At 38.8% G+C, this 26,986-nt stretch overlaps 2 protein-coding genes and 1 non-coding gene across 10 annotated transcripts; 2 read left to right on the forward strand and 1 right to left on the reverse strand.

Annotated features, from left to right (window-relative positions):
• Window positions 1–780: 780 nt before the first annotated feature.
• On the reverse strand, window positions 781–19,652 carry LOC103190382 (dnaJ homolog subfamily C member 5). Of its 3 annotated transcripts, none has more exons than XM_007911144.2 (5): window positions 19,633–19,652; window positions 5,661–5,777; window positions 4,707–4,920; window positions 4,317–4,491; window positions 781–1,618 (listed from the first exon to the last, which is right to left on the reverse strand). In XM_007911144.2, the coding sequence occupies exons 2-5, from the start codon at window positions 5,765–5,767 to the stop codon at window positions 1,518–1,520; spliced, it is 597 nt and encodes a 198-aa protein (XP_007909335.1). In that variant the 5' UTR covers window positions 5,768–5,777; window positions 19,633–19,652; the 3' UTR covers window positions 781–1,517. The 3 variants fall into 3 exon arrangements, with proteins under 3 accessions (XP_007909335.1, XP_007909327.1, XP_007909345.1); XM_007911136.2 differs by lacking the exon at window positions 19,633–19,652 and adding an exon at window positions 18,287–18,482; XM_007911154.2 differs by lacking the exon at window positions 19,633–19,652 and adding an exon at window positions 6,188–6,227.
• On the forward strand, window positions 6,965–7,037 carry trnal-caa. The gene has a single exon. It is a non-coding gene; the product is annotated as a tRNA-Leu (tRNA).
• LOC103190395 (glucose-induced degradation protein 8 homolog) lies at window positions 19,152–26,807 on the forward strand. Of its 6 annotated transcripts, none has more exons than XM_007911159.2 (5): window positions 19,152–19,290; window positions 21,678–21,805; window positions 22,485–22,681; window positions 22,951–23,148; window positions 24,636–26,807. In XM_007911159.2, the coding sequence occupies exons 2-5, from the start codon at window positions 21,688–21,690 to the stop codon at window positions 24,807–24,809; spliced, it is 687 nt and encodes a 228-aa protein (XP_007909350.1). In that variant the 5' UTR covers window positions 19,152–19,290; window positions 21,678–21,687; the 3' UTR covers window positions 24,810–26,807. The 6 variants fall into 6 exon arrangements, with proteins under 6 accessions (XP_007909350.1, XP_042197646.1, XP_042197645.1 ...); XM_042341712.1 differs by lacking the exon at window positions 19,152–19,290 and adding an exon at window positions 19,293–19,315; XM_042341711.1 differs by lacking the exon at window positions 19,152–19,290 and adding an exon at window positions 19,347–19,416.
• The last annotated feature ends 179 nt before the right edge of the window (window positions 26,808–26,986 follow it).

A 26,986-nucleotide genomic window follows, 5' to 3' on the forward strand; every position in this document is an offset into this window, starting at 1 on the left:
GAAAAAATGTAAATATAAGTACTGCGCTGAACATGAAAAATCCAATTTGCCATTCTTCACTGTGGAGGATTGTCTGCTTTTCATTTACATCAGTGTTTTATTATTTGGACATGTATCTTGTTGTGAACAATTTTTAGCACGCGATCCTTGCTAATATATCCTATGTAGTGTAGATAATCTTGTTTTATTCTCATGTTCATGCAGCATAAAAAGTACTCCGTCAACAATGAACTCTGTATCCGATATTTTGTGATTTCTGATAATTCACTGCCTTTAGGCAGTGTCTCAACCAGGAAAGAAAGCTGGTTGACTAGTCATAAGCAGGCTGATAATTCAGTGATCACAAAAGCTTGTGTAAATAGCATTATGAGGTTTATACACAGATGTGTACCAGGACTTTTAATTACCCACAAAACAAATTAGACTCAGAATGAGTCATGAATCATAAGTCAGGCCAAGTGGGGATGTCAGATGGTGCTGCATTGCGACTCTGAATCAGAAGTTAGCCAATGCTCTGGAGTTCTCGACAACTGTTTCCCAAACATTTGCACATGCCCGTGGCTCTGCATGCATTGATTTTCCACATAAACTCAGACCACTACTCTCAAAACCCCAAACTTTTGTCTCCAGTTTTAAAATGGATGATCACACACTCCTGCTTGTGCAGGGGTTTGAGTCTCTTTGTAGATATATCTAGTACGCTATTAACTAGCAAACGCAAATTAACCTTTTAGTAATTTTAATGTCATTTTAGTTAGCATGCTCTCTTCTTAAACCATCAATAATCTTACAAAAAAAATCTTAAAACAAAACTTCTTAAAGCCTGAAGTAAATCCAATGAAACCTATACTTATGCAAACTGAACACAAGAGCACTGTCAAATTCATGACTATAGCATAATTTTACAACGTATCATTGTTTCGATTTAGTCAATGACAACATTTATTCTATCTATACATCTAACTGCATAAGCAAATTTGTTTGTCTAGATGAACAGTACACAACAGGATTTCATGAATCTTGAGCACAAAGAACATACATTTGCAGAGACTGCCCCTCTCCAAGCAACCATAATTACTATTTTTTAAAAAAAAATAAAAACTGACATGATTGGCAGCAGAATCAATGGAGGCTCAGCTCAGTAGGCAGAAGACAATATGGGTCCTGTGACTTTCCAATGATTCTGAACCCATCGGTTGCTTATGTGCAGAACGCTTAAACTTACCTGTGCTGAATGTAAATAGAACAATGATGCAACATTCGCACCTTACAATAGGTCACTAAAATACAAAAATTCTCTAAACGTTTTGCATACTGCATGCTACAGTACTTTGTTATGAAGGAAATGAGTAATGACAAAAAAAGGCAAAATAAAGTATGACGTTTTCCATGATGTCTGTGGCTGCCCTCGACATGGCAAAAGTCCTGTGAAAGTTCTTCCCCGATCTATAGCATAAACTATCCCAGTGCTGAAATGACTTAAATATAATTTTTAAAATTACAAGAGCAAATGGCGCTTAGTTAAATCCTTCAGTGTGGTAGCTGGTGTGACTGTCGCTAGTCAGCTGGGTTGTTTCTGTGGCTGATGTTGGCTGCACCACAATTGCTCCATCTCCCTCTGTGAAAAAAGCAAATTTATAATCCAAATAATCCATTTTCATTATAATAAAATGATTTGAGACTCGAGTCCTTTCTATACCTTTCACAACAAGGTGTTTTTAAAGATCAACGTTGTGTAGGGATACTTTTCAACATGAAACTTCTTGTTTTGTTTTCATTAGGATTCAATCCACACAACTGAAGATCCTAAATTAATGCTGTTTTACACCCAGATGTCTATGTATCCAGTGAGGTGTATACATCAGGATTGTATGTGCATTCTTTTCCTGCAGACAACAGGTGCAAAATGACACTAACTACCATATTCAGTGTTCATGAATGAATGCTTGAGAGACAACAGCTGTTAAAATGTTGTGAAATCCAATGATCCAGTTGTTCCTCGTCTGCCTGGCCCCATCTTAAAATGGGAGATTACATTTCTCTGTGGACCATAGTTATAAAGGTCTTGAAAAAAAGATTGAAGATATGTGGTAGGAGATGATGAAATATTTTCCGTTTTCACGGTAGCCCGTTTTATTTCATAAAAAGGGCTTACAAAGCAGAATTATCTGCATTTTCTCCTTGCTCTGGCTATTTATTTCCACATAGCATTGTATTGGATGGAGTGGTTAGGTAAGTATCATTGCTATCGTGCATTGCCAAGTCTCAAGTTCGCCAAAGTACCATTATATTCAACATGTAATACACTATTCAAAAAGGTTTTGCAATAAGTTTTAACTGTGTAAAGAATGCCATTGTGCACATTCTAAATATTATAACGTCATTAAATAAATAGAAAACACAAACGGGAGTGCTGAGGCTTTTCAAAAGGAAAATGAGCTTCTTAAAGGATATAAGACTTAAATTTGCAAAGTAGTTTGTAGAGAATGCGTCTAATCTAATATAGTTTGTAATCTACATCAGTGGTAATAAAGCGATTTCAGCTACAGCACTAAGAAACAACTATCACTATTGGTCGTTTTTTAATATGAAAAATATAGAATTTTTGAGCCTTTTATCATGCTGTGGAAGAATTATGCAGCACACAATCATTCTGGGGTTATACAGCCGTAACTAACCTTTAATTAGGAACTGCACAACTGAAAAGAAAATAGAATTTTTGAGCCTTAAGATTTGGAGGATGAATTCTAAAGCAGATATTCCAGAATGATACAGCTGTAATTAACCTTTGCTTAGGTGGAAGAAACTGACTCATAATTATTTTTTAATCTACGTCCATTAAGATCACAAGAAAAATCAGTAAATGCATTGTGGATTCAACAATATAGTTTGCATTCATTTACACTACACAGCTACTATTTTACTTATACAAATCCTGTGTGCAACATAGTTAAGGTAACAGTTACAAATTTTGAACTACACCATACCATTGATATACTGATAATGCTTTACAGAAATATTAGCCCAACATGGAACATGAACTTGTTGCAAAGATGAAACCATTGGAAGCAATTGTTTTGTTACTAAGCCTACCAATGCAAGAGAACGCTGAGCAGTAATAATAATAATCTTTGCATTTGATAAAGCACTTTTCATGTCTTCGAGACGTCTCAAAGCGCTTCACAGGATATACTGTAAAGTGAATTGACTGTATATTTGTGGGCGAAACGCGGCAGACAATTGTGCACAGCAGCGTCCCACAAACAGTCCTGGATCCAAATGACCAATTTATTATTTTTTTTCTTGAGGGATTATTATCAGGGAGTATGACTTCACAGCATATCAATACAAGAGTTGTAGTGAATTTAGTCATTAATTAACCTCAATATATTTCAACAGGCCATATATTTTCATTTACCAGTGCACATTTAGAAAACATCCTTAAATAATCCCCAAGTCTGTAAAAGGACATGCAACATTTAAAAACAGATGAGTAAATACAGCATTTAATGCACAATTTTCTAAAAGTCAATCAACATTTTTGAAAAATCTTCTAGCAACTACTTCGAACACGATTGTTCTCAGGTTCTAATTTCACCACAGACAACGCGCCAACAAGACTGATACGAATCAAAGAGTGAGAACCGACAATTTTAAAATACATGGGGTTAAAAAAAAAGATTTGAGGGGCAAGCTGACATCATAGTGAGTGTTGGTTTGGAAGCGTTATCCAGCTGACGTGAGAGGATAGTGCCCATGCAAATAGCTAACGTTATTCCTGGGTTAACATCTCTACTGATAAATCAACTCCCTAAGATTAAAAAAGGCCACTCTCTTCATGACTGTTTGTGTGAATCTGCTGTGCACAAATTGTTTGCCATATTTGCTTATAAAGCCACTTGTTCATAAAGGCACTATACTTCACTGAACAAATCTGTGAATTGCTTTGAAACACTTTGACGTGATAAGAATCTATATAAAATGCACTGATTATCATTAGCCTGCGCACTTCTATAGTCATCAGCACATAAAATATATACATTTCAAATGTTACCAATATTTTTGAATGGGATTCTAATGGTGAGACTATCTAATGGAATCCAGAAATTGCCAAGACAAGAAATTTGCAGGTTGAAGGTACATTTATTTTTCAAAATATGCAGCTTATTCGATTTTTTTGGGACCTCCCACAAACACTACTGATTGCTATCAGAATTTAACTCTTAATTTGACAGGGCAGGTGGTAAAATCGCCATTGTCCAATTTATTAAAACTACACGTGACAAAATACTGTTCTAGTCAGTGGGAACGTTTACCTCGTTCATTGTCTGACTGTAGCTGTGCCTCCAGATCTTCTGGTGAGACATAGTACTCATGTTCCTCACCCTCGGGAGGCTTCGGTTTACACTTTCCACAGCAGCAGTTACAGCAGCAACACAGGCAGCAGCAGAAGTAGCAGCCAGTAATCAACCCACAAAAGACAAACAGTGCCTGCAGCGGGGGGAAAAAAACACACAAATGCTGAAAACAAAACTTTTTTTAAAAAAAGGAGAAACTAGTTAAATTAATTGCTTCTGTCGTACAATGCTGAGTTACATATTACTCATTAATTAAAAACAAATCTGCTGCAAACAAGATACTAGCTGTTATACTAATATTTTGTAGAGTATATAACATCTTTGCTATGACTTTCAAAATCCACTTACCTTTGCCCACCAGCTGGACAGGACAAAGTACGTGTTTACATTCTCCTCTCCAAACTGTTCTGCCACATACAGCCCCAGTGAACCATACTTATCATAGATATTCCGCTTTGTTGCATCAGTCAGGATTGCATGAGCATTATTTATCTCTTTAAACTTTTCTGAGGCTTCAGGATTGTCTGGATTCTTATCAGGATGGTATTTCAGTGCAAGTTTTCTGTAAATGCAATCAAATCCAGTTAACATTGTAGGTAACTGTTGTACATCAATGATTTTTTGGGTTGTAGACAGTTAGAATGTAACAATCCCAAGCTAAACCTAAACCTCAGTAAGATTTTATGCTGATCTGGATTGTATACTTCTGCGTTTCACATAATAGTAATATTTCGATTAGGTGAAAGGCAAAAGTATAAAATCTAGAACAGCATAAGATCTTACTGAGGATTTGGTGTTGATAGTCCTGATTACCATTTAGATAATAAATATATACACAGTGGAATAACAATCACAATAACAATTTGCCAAATTACTATAACAGGATCTCCCCCAACACATTGCACCCTCTAGCGTTGCCTTTCAATACCTGCAGCATTCAATACCAGCAGCTGAGGAAGTTGATTGTTTTGGTCAGTGTTCACTGATAGCAGTCATAATGCTACATTTTACAGCAACAACAACAACAACAAGATTCCATTTATAAAGCGCCTTTCACGTCAGGAGGACGTCCCAAGGCGCTGCACAGTTGGGTCATGAACCGAGCATTGGGGAGATGGTCAGGGTGAGGGGAGGGAAGGGAGGGAGCGAGGAGGGGGGAAATGGTCAGGGTGAGGGGACATGTCAACAATCCATTTTTAAACGGTCTTTAAAGTGAAATTGGAATTTTAAAGATTACAAAGGCTTCAGAGATCTGAATGAACTGAACAGCTTGATTTCTTAAATGGTCTCCAAACACATTACCTGTATGATTTCTTGATGTCATCTGGTGTTGCATTTTTGTCAAGTCCCAGGACAACATATAGCGTTTCCCCGGATGTAGATAGTGAACGCTGCCTTTGGTCAGACATTTTGCACTTCCTAAAATAAAGAGAAATTGATGACATTAAGATGGTTGCTGCTTTCCACAAAATAACCCAATATGTCGCAATTTACATTGTCACAAGACCTTAAGGAATGTAATCAAATAACAAAATTACATTTGTAAAGCGCCTTTCACGTTGGGAGGACGTCCAAAGGCACTGAACAGTCAAGGATCAGAGGCCATAGATCAGGACCCGAGCTTGGGGGGGGGGGAGGGCAGGGTTGCGATGAGGGAGGGCAGAGTGGGTAGGAGGGCGGCTGAAGGCTCAGTCAAAAAGGAGGGTCTTGAGTCTTGCCTTGAAGAAGGCAAAATTACATACATTACCGTAAAGAACTGTGTTCTATGCGAACTATGTAACATTTTAGAATTTAGCATGAACCCTAACAAAAAAATTGGTCAAACTCACCTTTGTTGTGTCACCACCCCCCACTCCCCCCAAAAAACCAAATACTTTGAAAACAATGAGCATCAAAGCAGGAAATGTGTGAACTTTGCCAAATATAAATACAGAGGTCTATGTCACGTAGCCGATTTCGCACCACCAAATCTACAGTATAAGGGAGTGCACACTTCTAACATTGCAGATAAAATAGACACAGTGCCTCTTCAGGCTCTGTGACAATATGCCCCCGTGTGGTTGTTAGCGCTACACTCACGTTTGAAAATCATTCCGACTTTACAACAACACTTTAAGACATATTCTACCCTTCCTCCTAAGCGTTCTACCCTGTGGGGCGATTGGAAAGTGGGATATTATTGGTTAGGTAGTATTCAAATTTAACACATAATTTGAACACTTTCTGAGATGTGCTCAGAACTGCACACTTAGAAACAGTTAAAATTAATGGAGTTAAAATTATGGAATTAAATCCTGGCATCTCTCCTTCTTCCCTGCCATTCACTTCAGATTAGGAATAAGGAATGTTGGATTCACTTCTTATGGACTGTTGTATGGTTGTATGGACTGGTAAGTGACATATGGTTAATAGTCCTATGCGAGATGAGTGCTTTTTCATTCATTAATTCACCAACTTTCAAGCAGGATTATTTTAATTACACTTGTGAGATTTGCAAAATTATTAATCTCAATGTAGTGTGCTTCCAAACCTGTCTGCACATGTCATCAGCCCATTTATCATTGATGACAGACAACTAAGTGTTTACTGGAAAGAACTGTTTGTGGTGTCCTGTAAGCTCAGTGGTTAGAGCACTTGCCTCAAAAGCGAGAGACCTAGGTTTGATCCCTGGCAGGGCGAAACCTTGGGCAAGTTTCCTTATGCCACACGCCTGATAATAGCCCCTCAAGAAAAAAAACAATAATAATTTGGTCACTTCATTCCACGACTGTTTGTGGGACGCTGCTGTGTGCAATTGGCTGCCGCGATTCGCCCACAAAAAATGCAGTCAATTCACTCTACAGTATATTCTGTGAAGCGCTGTGAGGTGCCTAGAAGACGTGAAAAGCGCTAGATCAAATTCAAGAATTATTATTATTATTAACTGCAGAAGAACAACATTTCTAAAAGATATCTTTATTGTTCTTAACAAGGTCATTTTAGATTAATAAATATGTCCGGGCAACTGTTTTCTGCTCATTAGGTTTGAGTCGCCCATTTCCAGGAAATATTTTGTTTGTATAAACTTGTTGCCAGTAAAGCTCTTGAAATTCACCATTCTTGATGAAAACGTTAGAAAAATATTTTCGTAAATGTCTGGAGTAATATGAATGGCAGGAAATAAGGTAATTTGTCCAGAACAGAATTTTTTTTGAAAAAATGGTCTCAACTGCTACAATATTTTTTTGTCACTGAACAAAGTTTTGAAAGCTTGCAAGAAAATAACGTCTTTTCACAATATGTCATTGCAAAGTAATGCTGGAATAAATATGTTTCATCATTCTGCAATAATAAGAAACAGTTGATTATGCCTTTCCTGGTTTGTTAAGAGCTTGGTGTATAGCTGCCTCATTGGCTTAGTGGCTAACGGTACTTGTGTCTGCTGTGCAAACTAGAATGGTGCAAATCTGTCTAGTCTGAATTAATTTCCGCAGCTGTGGTACACCAACTGCCCTCAATGTCCTTAGGTTACTGAAGCTCTTTTCTGTATCACTGTTTAGACCCACAGTTTTACAGCTATCTAATCTGACAAGACATCACACGACATTAAAGGATCAGTGTTTTCAATTGCCATGTTTCGGTAGCCGGGGAAAATGCTGATTTATTTTTGTCCTGAAGCACTGTTACTTAGTGTAAAGTCTCGATTACAAAATGTCATTGAACACGTTTTTTTTAAAAAAGCAGGATTCAGAATATTTGGTGAACTGAAGCATTACAGGGAAAAGTATGGTCTAACATATTTTCTTGGAACATTACTTTAGTAGTCATTCATTATATTGATATTGTAGCTTCTCATTAAATTATAGCACTTCTTATTCTTCAAATAAAATTATCTTCTGCAAACCATGGATACATTAGGTAAAAGGATCATAAAATATATCTGCTCATTTACAAGATATTCACCCAGCACCAAGTGATTGACTTCCAAAGCCTAATGAAGGATGCTCCCTCATGTCTATCCTAAAATGGAATGGACTAATCTACAAGCTTCTTTACAACAAAGTACATACTCTTGTATATTTCAAGATTTATTTGAGAACCTCTTTGCTCTCAGCAACATTACTCTGCATCGTCATGGGAAATTAAATTGTAGGTCAGTTGGATATCCTCAAGTTGACCATCATACACTCTGTCAGCTAATTCAGAAGAACATTATTTCTTCATTCTGAACCAACTGTGCCTGCCTTTAAAAATATTTTTAAATATTTTAATAAAAAAATTAGGTTTGCAGAAAGACTATTGTGGAATCTTTCCAGTCAATCACGACCATATTACAAGAGGTGGGATGAAGGAGGCCCTTTGTTCCATTTGATCTCATCCTTCTAGAATACATGCATTTTCCTAGTAAAGCATCTATCCATTTATTAAATGAATCCAACACCTTAGTCTCAAATGTTCTTGTTGTCGTTGCTGTTTGCACAAAGAAACATTAGGTATCAGTTCCAAACTTGCCCTCCATGGAACAGTTGTATTGTATGCTGGATCGCTCTCCTTTCTATATCATTGTGCATACCTACAAAGTTGGTTATATAATGTGACAAGGCATTATACAACAGTAATGATCAATTTATCATGTGAAGGGAGCCAGTGAAAACAAGCCTGAACTTATTATCTTGTCTTGCTGTCTTGGCACACCTGAAAGCATTCTGCTGGGGTTACATTTAGTCTTCATCCCATTCATAACATGTAGGCGCAGGAGTAGGCCATTCAATATTACACGTATTATTATTACAATATTACAATATTATGCACAGCATAATAAGTTCCATCTGAGATTTGCTGAGACTGAAGAGAACTTGCATATCTAGTATTTCCTCGTAGCTTCATCCCTAACTGTTGTATATACCTATTCTCTCAATTGTGAAACTTATTCATTGACATAACCCCAAAATGTCATTAACCTTGATAGACAGCTGCATCAACGATGGCAACCCAATTGGTATTCCACTGCCAAAAACTATGTGTGCCCTTTATTTCAAACTTTGAGATTCTCTAACCCCAACTCCCATTGCTGTCCCGGAGAGACATTTTCCACATCAGTTATACAAATGATTTTGCTAAGTAAAAATGCCTATTTTGCCTAAATAAAATTATTTTGCCGTCTTAATTTTGAAGAGATGCAACCAGCGATGAGTCTTATTCAGCAGCAGAATATGGTGCTTTCTCACAAGAAAAAAAATCTTTACCCCACTCAGTCGACGTTGTTGTGCCTTTGATGTTATAAGTATCTCCTCCCTCAGGCATGTTCATGTTTTATTTTCAATTGGAAGTGATCTTGTGCAAGTATGCTCCACACAAATTGTTGACACTTAACTAGAATAGCTTTGCTCAACTTGCCTCAACGTATCAGTCAGGCTTTGACGTTCATTTGTCAGACAGTGACTGAAAAAACAAGGGCAAACACAGCAGCTCAGAGAGAAAAAAAGAATAGTAAAGAAGGAGGTTGGTAATTTTTTGAAGGACCAATACGCTTCAAGAACAGTAATTAGGGTCATTTCCATGTGCAAACAGTGTGAGTCAACAATAAGCAAGGCAACTGGAATGCTGGGCTACCTTTAAAATTAATTTGGATTGATAATTCCCAGAAGAGAGCACGAGGGAGGATCCCTAGGGTTTAAGGGATGAAGCTACAAGGAAATACTGGATACGCCATCTCTCTTCAGTCTCAAGACACCTCAGATGGAACCTTTCATGCATTTTATGTGCCGCGCACGCCTATAATGCTGAATGGGGTAAAGACTAAATTTAAGAACATTTTCACAATTTTAGCCCAATTCGTAATTACAGCTCGCAAGGTGATTGGAATGTGCAGAGTTAAAACCCTATTCTTTCATGTTTGGAAATGGGTTTAGATCCATTCCATTCTAACAAAAGTAAAGATTGGTGGAAGGATTGCAATTTTGAAGAAGCTTAGGCCGTCTCATCCCCAATACTATTCACAGTGCAACATCAATCAGCAAGCAATCTCACTCAAAAGCCTTTGCAAACACTGGGCTAAAATTGTGAAAATGTTCTATTCCCAGTAGTGGCGTTTGCAACTTAAAAACCCACACCAAAACGCAGCTGAGACTTTATCACACATCAGCAACATGTATTCAATTAATGTTACATCCTGCCACTGTGAGTTTGTTTCAAATATAACACTCTACAGTTCACACGGTATCATATGGAAATAAATTAAAAATCAGAACCAAAATGGAAGTGCTTAAACTTTGTTTCATTACAGAAAGATTAAAAATCTCACAGGAGGTCAAATCGCACCCCCTTTCTAGGACAAATGCACCACAAATGGAATAACTTCAGATTACCAAATCAGAAATGAAATTCAGTTTTATAAAAAACGACATTACTTCTGTTGATGGCATATAATCAATAAATACGTTTTCACTTCTACTACTAATTTAGAACAAATGGGAACGCTGCATGTCTAAGAGATTAACACTGGATATCAAATAATGTAACATATATATATTATACACAGTAATTTTGAAAGGAACCTCCTTTAAAATGGAAGTGATACAAACATTAAAATGGTGTTAAAATGTTCAAATCTTCAATGTTTTGGGGAACTTCAGCAACTTTGCTGAAGTAATGAAGGACTCATCCCATCTCTGCCAAGCTACCCTCCGCAACTCAGTTCAGTAAGAAAGAATGTCGGAAGGTGTGTCATTAATTACATCAATTTCTGTCCTTGAGCAGATCAAGGAAGAATGGGGAAGACTTGGCTTTGAATAGTCAAGCATGGAGAAGACTTGATTTACAGGAATCTCTTGTAAAAGATACAAATCTGACAAACAAAGACCTTTTGTTCATTTTATCCAATCCTGTTTACATTTCCCAGATATCATCACTAGTGCACATTGTCCAAATTGAGTTCTATTTTACGCTCGGTACATTTAGACATGTTCAAAGGTGTGAAATGAAGGTAACGCAGATTCTCATTTTCATAATTTTAGATTAACCAGGCCAAGAATTTAAAAATTAGATTCTCTAAGATAATTATATTTGTTTATTGAGAAATAACTAGATATAACTAGATATAGCAGGGCTGTGAAACAGAGGAGCACATGTGTACCACTTATTGTTTTTTTAAATAAATCTTAAGTTTTAAAGAAAATGTGTTCAGAATACTTTAAAATGACCATGGACTGAACAACCTTTGTTCCCAGGTTTATTTGCACTGGATTCAGAATGGCGTGGTTTTGAAATGCACGATTATGTTGACTATTACTGTTCTTTCACAATGTCGGTCACTCCCTGCTGTACCTGAATAATTCAGCATTGCCTATAAATGATTTTTCCCAGAAAGCTATCCAAATGTTTTATAATCGTTTGTTTAAAAAGAAAAAATACTGGGGTTGATGAAGAGCTCAATAGTACCCAGTTTGCTGTTATATCATCACTGAAAGTTTAAAAATCCATTTACTCCAAAAACATGGCTATGGCTGAAATTGAGAGCAATGACAATATTCTATTTTTATTGACTTCTCTACTGCCAAGGTCTGTCTGTCTCACCTGGGAATACATTGGGGATAATTCCGCAGTCCATCATGGTTTACAGGCGGCAGCACATCTTTTATGTCACTACTGTTTATTTCTGCGATTTTCACTCTACTTAAAGATAAGCTACTGTCAGTGCTCAGGGGAAACTGTACAGTACCAGCAAACCATAGAATAAAACTCCTAGTGACATTCCACATAATGATTTCATCTGATATTACAACTGGGGTTCGTCCACAAACACAGTTACTCCACTTTACAGTATATATTATGAAGCTCTTTGGGACATCTTCCCGAAAGGCGTTATACCAAATGCAACAACTATTATTACTGTAGTATTACTACTACAGCATTACTGTTCCCTGTTTTCACCTAGCGTTAACAAACATGCACCTTCCAATAGTGATTGCTGAAAAGTGATCATAATCATAACCTGGCTGACTTTCCCACCTAGCCACAGAATCACGGTTAAAACTATTATATAATTAATCAGAACATTGATTTTATTAATACTATCAATTTACACTATAGTCACTCTATTTTTCCAACATTGATTATTTGTAACATCTGCAATGCTGTGGCAATACTGCACCAAATTATGTTTTTTTTGGTCAGCCAGGTGTCTAACACATGAGGAAATCCATCACCAGGCTGACAAATGCGGAAACTCATTAGCATGCTTAAGAGTATCCAAACCAAGCTGAGATTTCCATGCATCCTACCTACACATGGAAATCCCAGAGATAGATTGTTGGCATGGAATGCACACACTCTCCAAATTAAGTGAAATTGACAGAATTACTGTATTTTTCCTTCACTCATCTTGCCAGACACCATTTAATTAAGCTAACTTGCAATACTCTTTATAAAACACTATACTAATATGCATTCCATGATGCCATACAATGTGAAAATCAAATTGATTTTACAGATGAAATGTTGACCCCTGCAATTTCAGAATGTTTTTTATTTTTCCTAAATGGAAGCCATTGCAGCAAATGTTGCCACTAAAACTGCTTGGGGTGGGGAGAAAATGAAACCAATGAAGCAAACTGAATGCTTTCATATTAGCGGATTCCATCTGTTTCTGTACAATCAGGATATTTTCACAGGACGGAATGTTCCAAGAACAGCTTTTACTAACTATTGCATCCCCCATATGTCAACATACTGTATTTTAATGAGTCAGAATTTGGCGGTGAGGAGAAATGGAGAAATTATTTTCCTACTGTCCTGAAATCTAGACACTGAAATGTAGGAATCTGTCCACCACTGCAGTATTGGTTTAAAAACATCAAAATCATATTTGGACAATCTCCATTTTAAATCAAGATACACTTTTTTTTAAAAAAAAGAAAAAGTAGCATAGCTGTGCTCACCTCCAGAATTTAGGCAAAATGTAAAACTGCTTAAATATTTACATTTCAGCACTTTACCTTATCCCTGTTTACATCTCTTACTATACGTCTATTTCCTTGAATCGTATACAGTTCTTGTGCTGGAAAGTAGACCCATCTTATACTAGCTTACAGGAACTTCACAATTCCATTCCAGGTATTGAGCAGCTGTTCTTTTGAATCATATTCACTGAATTGTCAAGAAGATTTGAATCCTCAGGGATATCTCCTACCTCATAATGGATTTCAGCGCGATACACTATACAGGTCTTGCTGTATTCTATGAGTCACGAAAGAGAAGAAAATGATGCTCTTACTATTGGCACCTTTCAGAGAGAGAACACTATTGGGGTAACAATTAATTTGGTCTAGAGTTAATCTATGCATGTACCTTTTTTGCATGTCTGGAATTTAGCAAAGCGGTGCATTCAGCCTCAACTTTAAAGCTGAATTGCTGTAGTTCTTAAAAAAAACTTATAGAACAGTTTTAAAATTAAGGCTCTATTTAAGAATATGTCAAATTCTGGAAGCTGTAAAATGCTACATAAATAGGAGAAATCTAGACCCAAACGGAATTCTCCTCATATATGTGGATTCTTTGCACATTAGCTGTGTACATCACATTGACCAGTTTCTTATTGAATCCTAGATTTGCATGTGTAATCTCAACTAATAAGACGCATGTTATAAAGAGGTGGGTGCACTTGATCTTAGTTTTCCAGAATGCCCATCCTACTGTGTTCCTCAATACATCAATGAATTCAGTGTCCTGGCCTCAACCACCCTTCTTGGTATCGAGGTTGATTACTTCTCTGTGCAAAGAAACACTTACAGGACTCTGTCCTATTCTTCTCAAATCTGAACGGTGCTCTGTTGTCCTGCAGACTTGGAATATCTGAATGTACTGTTCAGCATTTAGTTTTTTCTTATCCTCAAAGTATCTAACATATATCTTTATAAAAACATTTTCTCCAAGATATCTTTGAGGTTGAAAAGTCCTAGCTTGTCCAAGTGCTTTCAGTCAGTCTTGTTATTGTTGACTTTGCATTCAAATCGCTCTCTGGCCTTTCTCCTCCTTTACCCCTGTGACCTCCTGCAACTCTACCCCTGGATGCCCTCACCGTTCAGTGAACACCCAGCTGCCTGATTATTGGTGGGTGAGCTTTCAGCCATTCTGTCCCCACTCACTGGAACTGCACTTTGGAGTCTCTCCACTTACCCCTCCCCTCCAAAGCCCACCTTAAGACCCATCCTTTCAACCGCACTTTCAGTCATGTTCCCCTCCCACCCCCATCATTCTCAGCTCCCTCTACCCCCATCACGGGCGCTCAGTCAGCTATAAGAAACACTTTAAGACTCTGCTCAGGGCAAATAGTGCTTACAAATATAAATTGCTGTTTTTGTGGTTGTTCCCCTCTGTGCTGGATAGTCCCTTAAGCCACCACAACCAGAACTGTTCCGCAGTTCTAAAGTACTAAGTGCAGTCTGATCAGAGCACTGAGTTTTTAGGATTTTAATTCAACTAATGGAAATAGGACTACCCATATTTCTCTGCTAATGGACTAATCCATATATAAATAATAACCACACAACTTCAAAATAAATCTCTTCGAAAACTGTTTCTTTTTTGTGTGTACTCCATCAATAGAATATATATATTCCCAAAATAGCTAGATTTGTTTCTCTTCCTTTATCTTTGATGACTCAGGCACATTCATCAGTAGCAAATGTATACCGCAGCAGTATTTACTGGCAAATACAATTTCTTAAGTAAGCCATATATTAACATTCAATGACTTCAAACCCTATAGGACTAAATACCATTTACAGCAGGTGACTGTCCATGTTTTAAAAAAATGCAAAAACTACTCTTTAAATTTCTAATACATTACAAAACACTAAGAAGAAATTACACAATAAAGTCAAGCTACCTTGTCCATTTGGATGATGGGCAGCCCTACCACCAATCCACTGTTAAATACTTTTTACATTTACCAGACATCTTTACATTTAGCAAAACAACATAAATTCTGTGCAGTTCAAATTGAACAAAACAACATCTTCACTTGCAGTAGCCTTTGATCAGCAAAATTGTTACAAAAATATTAGTTTCCATTTCAGTGCAAGACTGTTCCGGTTTTCTGAAACAGATATTGTTCCTCCTATAGCACAACAGTCAAATATTTAACTCATCAAATATGGGTCAGTTTTAAAAAAACATTCATATACTGAAATGGATTTAAAACTAACATACCTGTAAAAATCAGTTACTTGAATGGGAAAACAAACTAAACGTTTGAATGTTTCTGAATGTTGAATGTGCCTGGAAAAATGAATCAATAGAACTTTTGAAAAATATCACAAGCTAAGTTTGGATGAAGATTTCTGCTTGTTTGACGCCCATCCTTCTAAACTGCAATAATATCCCCATCATCTCCCTATTGCAGCATCAAGGGGTTGCAATGCAAGTCCACTGTTCCGGTCTTAAAGCAATCTCTTGGCACAAGATGTTTTCTACAAATTTGCACAACCTTAAGTTTTAAGGCAAAATAGCTTTACTGGCTAATAATACAACGATCAGTTTTAGGCTTCTGTCGTCCGTCCTAAATTTTGGGTCCTCTTGATCAGCTGCTTTATGTCATATAATAATGGTTTCCAGACTTACTTTCTCTATGCCATTAGCATCTTACATATCTCTAGAATGTCCACTCTGAAATATGTGTTGTTACATTACATCACTAATGGAGTCAAAAAATAAACATTAGCTTCAACCCATGAATCACCATGAACCAATCTTGGAGGTTTTATTTTCATCTCAGCACACAATGACTGTGCACTGCTTGAGTAACTTACCGTTCGTTATTCTTAGTGACTTAATTTTAAAACAACAGCTTTTAGCCCCGTAGTTAGAAAGTTTGGGCACTTATCAGAATTTAGAAAACAGAATTGATTTTTGATCAATGAATGGGTTCAAAGCCAATGCAGTGAAAGACTAGAGATTTCAATACTGCTTTCAATGTGTGTCTTGGCAGTTAATCCCCACCATGGCCTGGTTCTTAATTAAATTTAAAGCTCATATTGGAACTGTACCAATCAAATATTACACACCTAGTCACCAAAATCTTTCCTGGTCAAGTTAACAAATCAACTTTGAATGAAGACCCTGAAAAATGTCATTCAATCCATTTTTGAATCATTAGTAATCTTGATAAGTCACACACCGGATTCCATAGACTTACTGTAAAGAATATCTGACAGACACATTTTAAAAATATCAAAAATATTACGATCTAATCAAAAATTGAAGCATATATTACCCAGATTTCTAATTGCTGAATTTTATTCGTGAAAGTAGTGCAGTTAAGCACGTACCAATTAATTAAGATTTCATACAATAGCATTTACAATTAGTACCACAGTGATAATGCAACTTAAGACAAAATCGTACTAATGTCTATTTGATGTACTGTATCATGTTCGAATTTGAATTTTATTTTTTAGCACGGGTAATATGTGTTTCTCATAACGTTTGCCAAAAAATAGCAATAATCAGTTTCAAAAAAATTGCATGTGGCTTTGCTATATGAAAAGGTGAAAACCACTTAAAATGTTAAAGACTGCTCGGTCTTCCTTTTGTAGTTTAATCTAACCGGGAAGTCATTCATTAAATTGCCACAGCCCATGTTTTGAAAAGCAGTGCATGCATCTACTGGCGCCATCATCAGTGTACAGCATTTGCATTGGAACAGCCCTTTTTAATCCAGACAGCAGCAGCCCACCCCCTCAGCGTTCGTTACGCAGCCGCGGTGGACACCGAGCCAAAGCAGTGGGAGCCGACTTCGAAACCGGCCAAGAAACGCGGCCCTTAGCCTTGGCGGCGCACGGCATTTTTTTTAATATATTGATGGGAGGAGAAGACGCTGAAGGCGACACCGATAACGATGAGCCAGGAGACGCCGGCCATCCAACTGGAAAGAGCTGTGGATAGGCTCATCCCCCCCCCTCCCTCCCTCCCTCCAGGATCTCCATCATCACCATTTGCAGGGATCCAGGGTACCCAATCTCCTCTGCTTTCTGACGCATTTCTACCCAGAAAGGCTAAATAAATGCCTATCCATCTTACGCCTATTTCGTCCCCCCGGGGAAACGAACCCCCCCCCACTCGAGTTCAGCCCCTTGTAAACCAACGAGGGCTGCGGGCGTATATGCAAGATGTTTTTATGTATTATATATAGATATATAGATAAATAAAACACACACACACACACACACACACAAACCTGCTGCATTGCTGCGTTTGATCTGAACCCTGGGAGCTGTGTTTTTTTTTCACCCTCTTCTCCGACCCCAACCACCACCACCACCACTTCCCTTCCCCTCCATTCAAACAAACCCTGAACCCAAAGCAGCGTCTCTGCTAAACCATACGGTCAACCAACCAGTTATATAGAGAGAGATAGAGAGAGAGAGAGAGAGAGAGATAGAGAGAGAGAAAAAAAACAGTCACACACCGAATTGATCCTTTCTCTGCATTCAGGTGCAACGGTCCATCGAAAAAAAAACCCGAGGCCCGGGAGTCGCAACGGGAAGGAAGGCAATGGAGGAAGAGGGAGAGAGGGGGTTTAGGTGGAAAAAAAAGAGAAAATAATCCTCTTTTGAATCCGCTGAGTGACACGGATTTATGGCGTTGGGGCTGCGGCAACGGATCAAACCAACGCCATCGGGGGACTGACCGACCGACCGACCGACCGGGTGGGGGTTGAGCAACAACAGTCGGCATTAAATACCGGGCGCGCGGACCGTGATACACACACACACACACACACGATAACGTATAATAAACGGGAGATCTGTGGGTGGGGGGTGGGGGGTGTGGGGGGGAGAGTGTCGGCCCCGAGGTGATGGTGTGGAGGGGGAGGAGGGGGAGAGAGAGAAGCGCTGAGGAAAAAAAAACACACGCCGCCGCCCCAGTTCCCTCATAAAGATCCTCACCTTTCGGCCTATGTCTTTCTTCCCTGTGGGACGGTATATATATATATATATATATGTTATATATATATATCTAATATAGCGAAGTCGTACGTAAGTCGTTCACCTCACTGCAACGTGAAGAACATCGCAGATTCCCCGACGACGACGACGGCGGCGGCTCCTCTCTCTCTCTCTCTCTCTCTCACTCACTCACTCTCACTCACTCACTCCCTCCTTCCTTCACTCACTCAGACCCGGCGGCGCGCCCGCCCGCCCGTTCACTCATTCATTCGCTCGCTGATCCAACGCCGAATCAGTTGGTACAGCGGTTCGAAGTGGGGGGCGGCGGGGGGGGGGGGGGGGAGGAGGGGGGAGAGAGAGAGAGGGGGAAGAGGAGGAACCGTGGCTGAGGGTGAGTGGGTGGGTGGGCTGAGGGGGGAGGGGGGGGGAGGTGTGGGGCGGAGAAGGCGGTCTCGCGAGGCGCTTTCTGGGAGTTGTAGTCCGGGCGCTCCGGTCGCTCGCTGCCGCCGGCGAGGAGAACAAACGGCCTTGAACGCCAGGTTCCGGCGCGCGCCGCGGCCCGCGCGCATGCGCACGGGCGGCGGCCGCCCCCTCTTGCCCAGTCCCGCTTGTTGTTGCTGTTGTTGGTTGGTGGGTGGAGGGGGAGGGGTGTTCCGCAGACGCTCGCGCTCCCTCCCTTAGTGACGAGGCAGCAGCAGCTGGTGCTCGGGCGGGTGACTGACAGGCCCGCCTGCCAATCGGAAGCCGCACTGATGTCGTCGTCGTCGTCGCGCGGGGGGGGAGGCGGGTCCGGTTCAGGGAGCCGTCCAATCGGAGCGGAGCGGAGCGTCGGAAGAGAGTGTGTGTGTGTGTGTGTGTGTGTGGGGGAGAGGGAGGGAGGGCGAAAAGAAAAAAAAAAGGGCGGGCGGGCGAAAGCCAAAGGCTGTCCGTTGCCAGCACGTTGGAGTTGCGTCAAGTTTTATCACGGAAGGAAAGATCGCGAGCTTTTCTCGCTCGCTTTTCGGGTTGGTGGTGGTGTCGTGTGTGTGTGTGTGTGTGTGAGTGAGAGAGGGGGGAGGGGGTGTCGAGGGGTGAGGGGGGAGGGAGGGAGGGAATGCGGCCTGGGCTCCGGCAGAACCTGACCCGCTGAGGTAACTACACGCTCGCGTTAAGTTTTTTTTGAAAAAAAACGCGGCAGCGAACTCGGGATTCCCCCCCTCGTCTCTCTGCCTTTCCCTTTTTTTTAAAAAAAATTACATTCCTGTTGTATATTCTAATATATGTATATATATATAAAGATATCTATATATTTTGATATATATATATATACCGCCCCCCCACACACACACACACACTCGCAATGGCACCTGACAAGCGGCGTCTGACTTCTCCTCCCCTCGCAGTCCGGCTTCCTCCCCTTCCCCTTCAACCCTCGTCGGCCTTTTTGTGTGTGGGATGGGGGAGTGGAGGCGGTAAATGCGCTTTGTTTATACAGCGATGGACAGGTTGTATTGTTGTGTCCCCTGAGCGTAGGCCTCGCCGACGCAGTTATTCTTCCCCGCCCTCCTCTTAGCTTATCCTATCCAACCCTCCGCCCCCCCCACCACTCTCACTCTCACTTTCTCTCTCTCTCTCTCTCTCTTTCTATATATATATCTATATATTATATGCAGAATAGTAAAAGTGCAACGCTTTCACTTGCTTAACGTTTTCCAGGCTTCCAACAGGACCTGCCTACGTGCTGCATCGCAGATCGATTTGAGTTTGCATCCTCCTCCTCTTCATCATCTCTTCCTTTTCCCCCACCCATCCATCCCCCTCTCTCTCTCTCCCTCCCTCCCACCACCATCACCATCATCATCCTCCCTGTTATAACTTGGCAGTGAGTGATGGGTGCTGGCGTCTTTCTCGGCTAACGCAAATAATCCGAATGCAGGAGTCACAGCCTCTGGCAAATAACTTTATAAACGTGCAAAGCACATCCTCAAGGGGGGGGAGAGCACGGAATGGGTCGACAGGGTGGTCGGCGTTGATGTTGCCAGTGGTGGCTCGATTATTGGGTGTTTTATACCGAATTGCCAGTCCCTCTTGCGTGTGAACGCTCAAGATTTCTTTTGTTGGCTTTACATTTTGTACCCCACTGAGGGTGGTTTGGGTGAAATGTTGCACCCCCATGAAATCTGGAGTCATACTGCCACACTGTGAGGTTGAAGTAGATATGTAAAGGTATATTTTAGGCAGCAACTTTAAAGGTAAGGGAAAGGGGACTTGGGAGTCCGGCAACTGGGCCCAGTATTCAAAATCCTGGTTGCTCAAGACTTTTCATAAATATACCACACACAGAAGGCATCTGAACTGGGCATTTGGTGTTTCAATTTGTTTAGAATCGCCTGCAATGGGTTTTTTCCCCGTAAGATCAGCTGTCAGTTGAGGCACCAGCAATTTGGAACCACTTCTAGAATTGAAGGTTGGGTATGGTTTGAAGGCAGTGGCGCATCATTTGCCAGCCATTTTGAAGAAAAAGATTTATGGGAATGAGAGGGGCAGCGGAAATAACAGAACCGACCACAGATGAATTTTGCATGAAGTGTATTTTATGAAATTTAAATTTTTGAGCAAAATATTTCGGAAAACATTGATACAAAATAGAGAGAAATCCTGATTTCATTACAGTTTACTGCAGTCCAGAGTACTCCTTTACACATTACTATGCTTTGTACAGATTTAGGTCCATATCATTCTTGGCTCTTTTTCTTATTGGAGTAGGCCCAATCAAATTGGGAGGTTAATCAAGACTAGTGGACTCTGATTGCTAGAGGAGAACTTGTTTTATATGACTCGTCCTGTGCAATGCCTGTCTACGACAGGATCTGAGAGGAAAAGTTATAGGATTAATTGGGGAGCCTTCCAAAAATAATTGTGGGTGAACTTCAAACTCCAGTGTGTTGGCATGATTATGATTTGATCTTATATCAAATGCAAGGATTATTACTGTATTGTAAGTCTCCATCATTGAGGCAAGGAGAAGGATCTTTGCTTCGCAGCACTTTACCTTACATAGTAGCATTTTATGCTTGGGTTATTGGAGTCAAAGGAAAATCAAAACGTTTTCCATCCAATTATGATTTCACTGATCTTGATCAGCTCAAAAAATATTTTTTTATATAACTAAACCTTTGATATGTGAGTAGAAATATGGAAGAATTGAATGTAATATGTACTGTATGTCTAAAATACATTTTAATACACTATAAGAACACTGACTATTTCCAACTTCCTGCTTTAAGAGCTTATCACTTTAAAAAAAGTTGTACTCCGACTTTTGAAGAGGATGGACATTTTTTTCTTTGTTCTATTTGGACGTAGGCATGAGCATTTGGGTGTGTTCCAGCAATGTATATTTGTCTTTCAGGTGATTCATAATGAGTTATGCAGAAAAACCTGATGAAATCACTAAAGATGAATGGATGGAAAAACTCAACAATTTACACATCCAAAGAGCCGATATGAATCGTCTAATAATGAACTATCTAGTAACTGGTAAGACTAGTGGAAATAACAATGTTAAGATTTACCGGTCATTTTGCAAGAGAAGCTATTTGTAGGTCTTTCTATAACAAAATTTCCTTATCAAATTAAGAGAAAGGTAACCCCGAAAGTAAAAAAAAGATCATCCTAGTGAAGAGATTATACCACAAACAATTGTTAGCCAAAGGCTCTATAGTAGCAATTACTCTCTTAAGTGGTTTACTGGCAGAAACAATTGTGCAGAATAATTCAGTTTTGTATTGCCACCACCTATAACCGTTGCTATATTCTTTACACAAGGCGAGAGTGGTTTCAGCATGAGATCATTCACAGAGATAAGTCTTTCCAGAATAATTATTTTTGCCTTGTTTTCTCAGACAGATTGGAAGCTTCCTCTGCTCCATGGTTGCAATGTAAAGTTCCTGGAATTTTAATCATTAATAACTAAACTTTTAAATTTTCAAGACCCTGTTATAAAGTTATTTTTGCAGACCCGTGATAATGTTGTCTAATTTTATGAATGGTAGATGGCGATTGTTATAACGGAATTACCAAGTGACCCTTTTCATATAGCATCTTGAAAAATTGACTTGAACAATTTTAAAATTTGGAAGTTTATCAGGGACATTTTTGAAACTGAAAACCAAGCATTGTTGATGGCGAGATCTTTTATCTGTGTTTTTTGTTTCAGAAGGTTTTAAGGAAGCAGCAGAGAAATTCAGAGTGGAATCTGGGATAGAGCCCAGTGTTGACTTAGACACCCTTGATGAGCGTATCAAAATTCGCGAAGTGATACTGAATGGACAAATCCAGGAGGCTATTGCACTGATCAATAGTCTGCATCCAGAGCTGCTAGATACGAACCGCTATCTTTACTTCCACCTTCAGGTAGAGAAGCCTTCACCACTGGTTATAAGGGAGGGGGAGCACATTTCATATCGAAAGGAAGGGAGAAAATCCATTTTTTGTGAAGCAAAATCGAGATTCTTTACTAAGAATGAGCAAGTGAAATATGGACCTTGCATACGTCTAGTTTTCTGAAATGGTGATAAGATAAAACTCAGATTTCCAGAAAATGAGTGCTACCGTTGAATAATGTCGAATTATTGTGAATCATTGCAGTTTTAGGTTAATGCTGGTAATCTTTCTGCCTGCAGCAACAACATTTGATTGAGCTGATTCGCCAACGAGAGACTGAAGCAGCATTAGAGTTTGCCCAGACTCAGCTTGCTGAGCAAGGGGAAGAAAGCCGAGAGTGTCTAACTGAGATGGAACGTACACTGGCCCTTCTAGCTTTCGATAATCCAGAGGATTCGCCATTTGGGGATCTACTAAATATGATGCAGAGACAAAAGGTAAGGCATGTTTCTGTTTGTAACTTATTGGCTTTGTTCACAGTTTTGAAAAGATCTTTGTTCAATTGGTTAAGGGAAGTTACTGTTTTCCCTTTTGCATTATTAAAATTTGTGTGAACAACATTTTCCATATTGGAGTCATGGTGCATGTTAGAGATTAGTGTGATTATTACTAATTTGTATGTAATTACATAACTTATTGCTCAGGATGAAATCTGTTGAATAAATAAATACCCTAGTATTTCAAAATGTTAAAGTTGCACTGGTTTATTTAGTCAACACTCTTGGGTTTCTTTTCATAAGTTTTACTTCAGCCATACCACTTCAGCTGGTAGGTTATTGCAGTTTATTGTGTTTTACACTGTTTCAGACTTTCATAAATTCTATTAAATAATTTTGGTTGTAGAAATTGAGCTTTGTCTTGAAACTGTTTCCCTTTTTTTCTGTATGTGTTTTCTTTGAAAATAAACTACAGTAGTAATTAATACATTTGTTAAACGGAAAAGATCAACGCAATACATTGCAACTTGATGGATTGATTACCTATCTCCAGTCTATTTTATTTAAAAACACCTATCATCATTTTAGGGGATAGTCACTAGAGTTCCTGTCTTTTGTTTTAGTTGCAGTATAAATATACAGTATAAATTGGTTTGTGTAGACAGATCAGAATGGATTATATATGTTTGGAAATATTGCATTTTTTATTGCCTTAGGTTTTGTGGCGCTTACAGGATGGGTTTTTGCTAGCAGAATAGAGGAAACAAAATACCTGGTTGGACCTTGAACAGCAAAACAGAATGGCTTATGAAATGTGTGCATTAAAAATCTTGATTTGATTCAATGAGCATTAGAACTTCATAAAAAATATTTTTTTGTAAAAGATTGAATCAGAAACTACTGTAACTGCAGCGCTGTGTTCTACGTATTGCTCCAGAAAATGCTCAAATTCAACTGCTGAAAGGGAATTTTTTGGGGGGCGCATACCTTTTTTTTATGGTGTTTTTCATAAATATTCCTGTTTCCTCAACTCCTTATACTTGGGATTCAAAATGATTATTGGTCTGTTCAGAATTGGTCTGGGGCCTAGACAAGCTTATACTTACTTACCTGTGTCAGCAAAGAGTTCTGTGAAAGCAAAGAAGGTCACAATTATTGCTAATTTTCTTATGTTCTACAAAAACAGTGTTTCTCCAATGTCGGTAATCTACCGTGGGCATTCTGGGAACTACAGAAGATTGCAAAGTTCTTGTGCTTTTGCAGTTCCCCAATTGATCAACAGTGGTGCTATAACAATGCAAACTGCAAATGTTTCTCAGAAAAAATGGAGGGCCACAATATAGATTATTAAGGTTTAAATTTGATGATGCCTGTAATGCTCATCTGATCCAAGTATGATTCATAAGCCTTGTACACTTTAAATTTGGATGTCTTAACTTTTTTAACTGGATATGATTTGAAATTAACTCATCTTATCTTTTCTTTAGGTGTGGAGTGAAGTAAATCAGGCTGTATTGGATTATGAGAATCGTGAATCAACACCAAAACTAGCCAAACTGTTAAAACTTCTATTATGGGCCCAGAATGAGTTGGATCAAAAGAAAGTTAAATATCCTAAGATGACAGATCTCAGCAAGGGAACAATTGAAGAGCCCAAGTAAAAGCTATTTGATGGGACTGAACAAGAGTATGAAGTGTCTTGCTGTACAATATTTACTGGTTACAGTATATCAGACTGGACTGTAATAAATTCACTAATAAATGACAGAACATGTGAATGACTTTCTGGTTAAGAGTAATCACATTTAAGGCTGGGATGAAGCCTGAAGCATCACTAATGTGTTACATCAGGGAACCCTGCCAGATGGCTGTGGAAGGGTCAAGGGATTGCAACATTCAACCCAGTCCTAAATTAATTTTGATGGTAACATAATTTTCCCAACTTCACACATTGCATTGAAAATACTGAATATTTGGTATTTGCTTTTGGCTGCTGTACAAAGTTTCTATTTGCAATTTTATTTGCTTCATGTCTTACAGTTCTGAATTGTATGTTTACATATTTTCAAAGCAACTTTACTAAAAAAAACTTTGTTAAATAAACTAATGTTTAATGGTCATTCTCTACTAATGTTGTCCATCTTACATCTGAGACTAACCTCACTTTTTACTGCTGGAATCTTCTGGTTAAGTTAACTGTTAACTCCAGTTAAGTTAACTGGAGGCCTGTAGCTCAGTGGTTAGAGCACTCGCCTTGCAAGCGAGACACCTGGGTAAAATTCCAGGCAGGGGAATTGGGCAAGTTTCCTTACTCCACACGCCTAATAATAATCCCTCCAAAAACAAAACAATAATAAATTGGTCATTCTCAATCCACGACTGTTTGTGGGACACTGCTGTGTGCAATTGGCTGTCGCCTTTCTCCCACAAATATACAGTCAATTCATTTTACAGTGTGTTCAATTCACTTTCCAATATATTCTGTAAAGCACTTCTAGAAGATGTCTGTAAAGCACTTCTGTAAAGACGTCTGGAAGATGTGAAAAGCGCTACATCGAATACAAGGATTATTATATACTCCATTGACTTAATATTATTTGGAGACAGTTATTTGGATGTAACATGGATACTTTATTTATATAAAAAAATGCAATTAGTAGAAAATAACCATTTGCTTTAGATTTTTGTCAGTCTCATTAAACTTTTCCATTTGTGCAGGAAAAAAAGGTTCACATGCTTGTTAGTTATCATTATCTAACTAAAATCCACTAGCTTGTGTGTAGTTGTCTTGAAACTCAAGGTTTTGTATATTCTGTGGCAATGGCTCACTCCGATATGATTTGTGTGTATAAATATATAGTATATATAAAATGCAGTACTTTGCTGGGAAACCAATAGTATAATAGAAATTTCCCTATACAAAAAGTGCTTCAGTCACCTTGACATTTATCTAATTCATTTAAACACTTAATTCATTTTGTGTGTGAATAACATTTATGTCCACTTCGGTGAAATGTTTTGTTTTTAAAAAAATAGTACAATTCTCATATAAATCTACCAGTTTGTAAGAGCGTCTCCGTGCATCGTTTGGAAAGGTACAAATGAGAGATCAACAATGACAGTTCTATAGCTCAGGCATGTAGATTTTGAATGGTAACGTTCCAGAGAAAATAGTTTTAAATACTTAATTCATTTTTCATAACTTTATATTGTTGATCACTTAGTTAAGAAAATCCAAACGTAATTTGTCATGTAAATATTCCCGTTTTTAAAAAAAAAACAAATGTTACTGAGGCAAAGATGGAATGAATGCTGGTCCAAGAATAAGAACATTTGTAAAGAAATAAATGTGAACTTGATTTTTTTTTTGTCCTTCCACCTCCACCCCGCTCCTCTTTCTTTTCAAGGTGTAGTGTTACAGTTTCATGGTTTAGGGCCCCAGTCCAAATTCTTGAAGTAAGTAGCTGCTCAGGGATATGGTAAGAAAATTCTGCATCCTGCACGTTCTTCAGAAATGGCTGCGATTCTACATTGAAATTCCAATTGTGTTAACTGTAGTTGTAGCCTTCTTAAGAGGAGTCCTGGCTCAAACAAGTTTTCAGCAACTCAACTGATGGCTGATTAATGCAAATCTACAAATTAAATATGCTCTATGAAAATGTACGGTATTGGTGCCCATAATTTTCTCACTCATAGTTCACTGTTACAGTACCTTGGATATTTTCGACTGAATAAGTGCTGAATTTTCTGCAAGAATTAGATTTTCTTTCAGCTTCTCCTGGAAGTTTATTTTATTGTGGTTCAGCTTGGCGCACTGCAAACTGTTCCAATACGTGCT

The sequence above is a fragment of the Callorhinchus milii genome, unplaced genomic scaffold, assembly GCF_018977255.1.
Source record: "Callorhinchus milii isolate IMCB2004 unplaced genomic scaffold, IMCB_Cmil_1.0 Scaffold18, whole genome shotgun sequence".
NCBI lineage: Eukaryota > Metazoa > Chordata > Chondrichthyes > Chimaeriformes > Callorhinchidae > Callorhinchus > Callorhinchus milii.

Excerpts from the sequence above, each read along its gene's own strand:
- LOC103190382 (XM_007911144.2), bottom strand. The coding sequence starts at position 5,767 with ATGTCTGACCAAAGGCAGCGTTCACTATCTACATCCGGGGAAACGCTA. Across the intron at positions 4,492-4,706 it reads TGTCCAGCTGGTGGGCAAAG|GCACTGTTTGTCTTTTGTGG; the intron begins GTAAGTGGATTT and ends CCCCCGCTGCAG. Across the intron at positions 1,619-4,316 it reads ACAGTCAGACAATGAACGAG|AGGGAGATGGAGCAATTGTG; the intron begins GTAAACGTTCCC and ends CTTTTTTCACAG.
- LOC103190395 (XM_007911159.2), top strand. The coding sequence starts at position 21,688 with ATGAGTTATGCAGAAAAACCTGATGAAATCACTAAAGATGAATGGATG. Across the intron at positions 21,806-22,484 it reads AATGAACTATCTAGTAACTG|AAGGTTTTAAGGAAGCAGCA; the intron begins GTAAGACTAGTG and ends TTTTTGTTTCAG. Across the intron at positions 22,682-22,950 it reads ATCTTTACTTCCACCTTCAG|CAACAACATTTGATTGAGCT; the intron begins GTAGAGAAGCCT and ends TTCTGCCTGCAG.